Source organism: Odontomachus brunneus, unplaced genomic scaffold (genome assembly GCF_010583005.1).
Source record: "Odontomachus brunneus isolate Ranch 3 - 2012 unplaced genomic scaffold, Obru_v1 Obru_scaffold_211, whole genome shotgun sequence".
In the NCBI taxonomy this organism is placed as follows: Eukaryota; Metazoa; Arthropoda; class Insecta; order Hymenoptera; family Formicidae; genus Odontomachus; species Odontomachus brunneus.
The window spans coordinates 278937-283977 of record NW_022639661.1 but is presented as its reverse complement, the minus strand read 5'-3'; the positions used below and the strand labels follow the sequence as shown (position 1 = coordinate 283977).

The 5041-nt window shown below is 34.2% G+C and overlaps 1 protein-coding gene across 2 annotated transcripts; it reads left to right on the top strand.

Annotated features, from left to right (window-relative positions):
• The first annotated feature begins 859 nt into the window (after positions 1-859).
• Positions 860-3040, top strand: LOC116852288. Of its 2 annotated transcripts, XR_004379738.1 has the most exons (4): positions 860-1293; positions 1564-1725; positions 1792-2099; positions 2781-3040. XR_004379738.1 is itself a non-coding variant. In XM_032832483.1 (3 exons), the coding sequence occupies exons 1-3, from the start codon at positions 1266-1268 to the stop codon at positions 2004-2006; spliced, it is 405 nt and encodes a 134-aa protein (XP_032688374.1). In that variant the 5' UTR covers positions 860-1265; the 3' UTR covers positions 2007-3040. The 2 variants fall into 2 exon arrangements, 1 of the variants encoding a protein (XP_032688374.1); XM_032832483.1 differs by having other exon boundaries at positions 1792-3040.
• Positions 3041-5041: the final 2001 nt, after the last annotated feature.

The following is a 5041-nucleotide window of genomic DNA, read 5'->3' as shown; positions in this document are numbered from 1 at the left end:
GAATTCGATTAAGTGAGATATAGACACCAATCAGAATGGACGCATTACGTGCTCAATAAACATTAAATGAATCATGTATCTTTTCATCTAGCGTAAACTAATAAATAAAATAAAACAATTTCATTGATAAATGTAATAAAGTTCAATGATGAAGTTCAGTTGTAGAATTAAATATCGCGTGATATATGATGGGAGTATAAGAACAACAGAAAATTTTCTGTGTAGATTTTAATTTTATATCGCCCAAAACTGACGCGTTTTTAAAAACAAATAATTTTAACATTTATTAATTAATTGTTAATTATTTAACAATTATTAATTTTTCATTTAAATCAATAAAACTGTATAATCTCAAACCTGGATTAAAAAATATCTTGAAATAGATCGTTTTTTCAAGCCTAAATCGCTTGAAAAATATAATATAACATATTTTGTAATATCTATTTTTTAGAATGCATTTTTATACAATATGGCTGACATATCTGCTCTCATTTTCATGGCTAATTTTACGTTTAAGTCAGAATTTCCACCTATAAGTCTAATTTCCTTGCTCGAAGGCCGAATGCCTAATTTTGAGGGCAACTTTCCTTAATCAGGGCATTTTGACTTCAAAGTTATGGACTTTGAAGTCGTCTTGTTCACCAATAGGGAATTGCGACTAATAAACCCAATTTCCTTACTTACAAGTTAGATCGACTTTAAAGTCATGATCAATTGTTTCGATCGAGATATAAGGCGTTTTTTCGTTTCATGACCACGATACCGTTTGGTTGGTTTGGTCCACTTAACGCTCGCAACGCCTCGAGCAACAAAGATAGAATGACGCTCGCGGCGTTGTGAGCGTTAAGTGGACCAAACTAACCAAGCAAACGCTACCGTGGTTACGAAACGAAAAAATGTCTATAGAGGTTAGGTTATGGTAACTATTATCGGCATCAACGAATGTAGACGCATATCTAAATTCACTGGCGACATACTGCATGTTCTGACAGTGACAAATAAAGAAAGTGATCAAAATGAGTGCTGACCATTTTACAATTGTGGCTATAATAAAAAAACATGGGAACATAACTAAAATGGAATATTCGTATGTTCCACATCAATGGGTCAAAGACGATTATTTTGGCCGTCAAACCAATCTTTGACATTGAGGAAAGATCCATCAAGTGCTCCTGAATCCAATTGGAAGAAGTTTAAATATAAAGTTAAAAAGGACTACATTTTCGAAAAGGATGAAGCCGAATTATGGGAAGAAGAATTTCTAAATGCATCGTGTACTGAGTCAGAAGAAACGTATGTATATTAATACAACTGTCATTTTCCCTCTACTTCTCTTACATTGAACGTCAAATTTAAGTGCGAAAATTTATTGTGTTACAACAATTACAATTTCATCTATTTGTGAATATTTCTGTAGCTTGATAATTAACCGGTAGCTTCTCAATAATAATAACAAAACCAATAACAATGGGAATAAGAAAACAGTAGAGAAAACGAACATCGACACGCTATTTGACAATATTGTTGCATTGAACATTCAGACACATATTGCTATTGCTTCAGAAAATATCAAGTCCCATAGGGAAGAAATAAATATAACTTATCTAAACGAAGGTGGTGTACTCATACCAGAATTCAAGGATAACAATTGTTTGAACACTGTAGATGATGTGCTAATACATGAATCAAATTTAATAAATAACGAGGAAACTTTACTAAGTATTAGTAAGTTTAATTTCTCTGAACATTATACGCATCATTCATAATAATCATTAACATATATTATTTCAGTATTTGATGCACTCAAGGATATTCAAGAACGACTGAAACGATTAGAAGAAAATCAAGTACGCATACTGGAAATGAAGTCGTCAGATAATTCCATATCTAAATTCACACTGGACAACTTGTATACCATGGTGAAAAACTTGCACGATAATAGGTCTATTATTAAAACCACAGATTCAAAGTCGACAACTGACTGCGAAGAGCCAAATGAATTTTAAAGAAAATTCATTTTCCCATTGAATAAGGTTTCTGATGCCCTGGCATTTAACTTAGCACTTAGTGATAAAGATCTAAGCTACAAAAAATATTTGGTAACTATGTACTTATAATCTATTCACCTACTTCGCCTACTTCTGTGATATTTCATTATTACCTATTTTAATAGACAATAAGATTTACAAATAAGCAAAAAATAAGTGCATAATATTTACTATAATCCAAGTTAGTTTCAAAATTCGCTTTTTTACTATATGTATGTGATACTGAGTACGAGTATAAACAATATGTGACAATTAACTCGGGTTGTATTGAGTATTATGCACTTATTTTTTTGTTTATGAGTGTATTTTATTGACTACTGAAATGTACAACAACCCAGTGAACACAACGTTAAATGTAACGTACATGTTAGTTGTAATTTCCGTCGTTCAACTCAACGATGTAACTGTTATATAACACGTATGTTATATAACAGTTATATTGTTGAATAGAAAATTATAAGTAACATGTACGTTACATGTAACGTCGTGTTGACTGGGAATATAATGTGACTTTAGACATCGCATTTGAAACCTGTGTTAGAAATGGAGTCGAACTGGGACGTCGTACTACTCGTACTCAGTATCGCATACAGAACATAAAACAGTGGTTATAAAACTAATTCGGGTTAGGATGATTATTATGCACTTATTTCTTGTTTGAGAGTGTAATTATTGACTACTCTAATTCACATTACATATTTTTATATAATATATAATTTATTATATTTTTAGCTTAATACTTTCCAAAAGATTGGCGGCATAGAAGGGATGGAAGACGGGAGAATGGTCGCTAAAAATTTACTAGCCATTTTCTTTACAAAAGAATTATTGACGATGTTTTCATGGACAGGGATCTCCAGGACGGAGGGATTAAAGAAGGAAGCATTTCAATCGTGCCACGGAATAATTAATTTCTTTGCAGAAATTGTTGGACGTGCAGATTCGCGATGGACCCTTACGAAAAAATACTATTAGTGGTAATAGTGTCACTAATAGTATCACTATTAGTGCTAATAGTGTTACTAATAGTATCACTAGTAGTTCTAGTAGTGTCACTAGTAGTGCTAATAGTGTCACTGTTAGTTACACTATTAGTGCTATTAGTGACACTATTAATGTTAATAGTAGCACTGTTAGTGATACTAATAGTACTAATTGTGACACTGTTAGTAATGATAGTGACACTACTAGTATTAGCAGTGATACTATTAGTGACACCAGTAATGTCAGAAGTGACACTACAAATGCCAATAGTGGTAATATCAGTATTATGGCTGCGTTCCGTTTTACGTATAATGTGCACATTTTGTACAATATACGTGATATAAAGTTTAGATAAATGCGCGCATATGCGTAAAACGGAACGTGGCCTATAACCCAGACAGCACAATGTCCAAAACCGGGACATAAGACGACTTTAAGACGTCTTTAAGGGTCATATTTATAGTCGGGTCTTATATCTTAAGTTTATCTTCAGATACTCCATAGCCAGTGAAATAATCCGCACATCATCTGAAAATGAACTTAAGACGGTCTTAAATATAAGATCTGACTATAAATACGGGCTTTAGTTGTCTTTAAGATGTTTGCACGAAAGACGTCTATTATGGCCATTCTACAATAAGCTTTTAGTCATAAGTCCTAATAAAATTGACCAATCATAGTCGAAGACTATGAGAAGAATAACTATGAAAAGACTATTAGAAGAATAATCCACTGTAATTGGTCAATTTTATTACGACTTAAAACTTATTGCTTATTGTAGAATGGCCATTAGACATCCTTAAGACGTCTTTAAGACGTCTTATGTCCCGATTTTAGATTTTGTGCTGTCTGGGAAGGGTGTATATCAGTTGGACACGGGGCAATTGGACACAGTCCAATCACAAGTCGCTGTTCCAAGGGACCCTACAAATGTCTCTAATCACACGGTGCTGTGATTGGCTGTGTCCAAATGCACTGTGTCCAAATGCACCGCTCCCGTCTGGGAAGTGGTACTTGATGCGCTAATATGTACAAACATGTATACCTTATTGTTATTATAGAAAAACTATGAAAGATAATTAATTATTACTATCGGGAATACATTTTTCAGATTATTACATATAATTTTTGCTTACAAACATTTATTTTCTATGACAATTACATTTATAATGTGGCACAATTACATAAGTGTATGTTCCTTCCTTAAACTTCCTTAAACTTAATTCTTTATTAATCTATCTCGATGTTGTTGACAAGGCGCGTAATAACGAAGTCATCATGTCCTACATAAGACTGCATTCTGATACATTTTCTACGCAATGAAGTAGGACAGATCGCGATAAGATCGCGATAAATGTATTAGTTATAGAACATACAAAAAATTGGTTTCTCGATGATATAGTAGAATCTGAAGTTAATGCACAATTCTGTGTTAGTCCTGTCTATGTTAGTCCTTGTATGTCTGTGTTACTACCACGTCGTTTAATTGCAATTGTCGGCTGCATTGTGCGTTATCTACATTAGAAGTAACTACTGCAATTGCTCTAGAACGGAGTGTTGATTGTGGCACTTCACGATCATTCCTCAAGTAGGACTTGTAGGAGCCTCTTGCACAGTTGCTATCCACTGCACTATTCATATTTTTACTAACGTTGCTAAAATGAAATAACAAATGTAGACCTTATTAATTTCCTACTTTCTTGTAATATTTTGTAATACGCCAGCAAATCGAAGTTAACGCTTCTGTATTTATTCGGTTCAAGGTTAGTGTCCATAAAGGCCAGTGATGGCCCGTGCGGAACAAAATCTCACAGGCTCGAGTTTGCGCATGCGTCAGCTACGTCATCCGCCAATGGTAATCGCAGGAGTGACTGCCACGTCACCCTACGCATGCGCAGAAGCTCTCTTGCCACGGAGAAAATCTAGCGAACTGTCAACACTGTCCCCCATCCCTGCACTATAGGCGATTCGCAGTCATACGCTTACATTTGCATTCGGGGAGACACTAT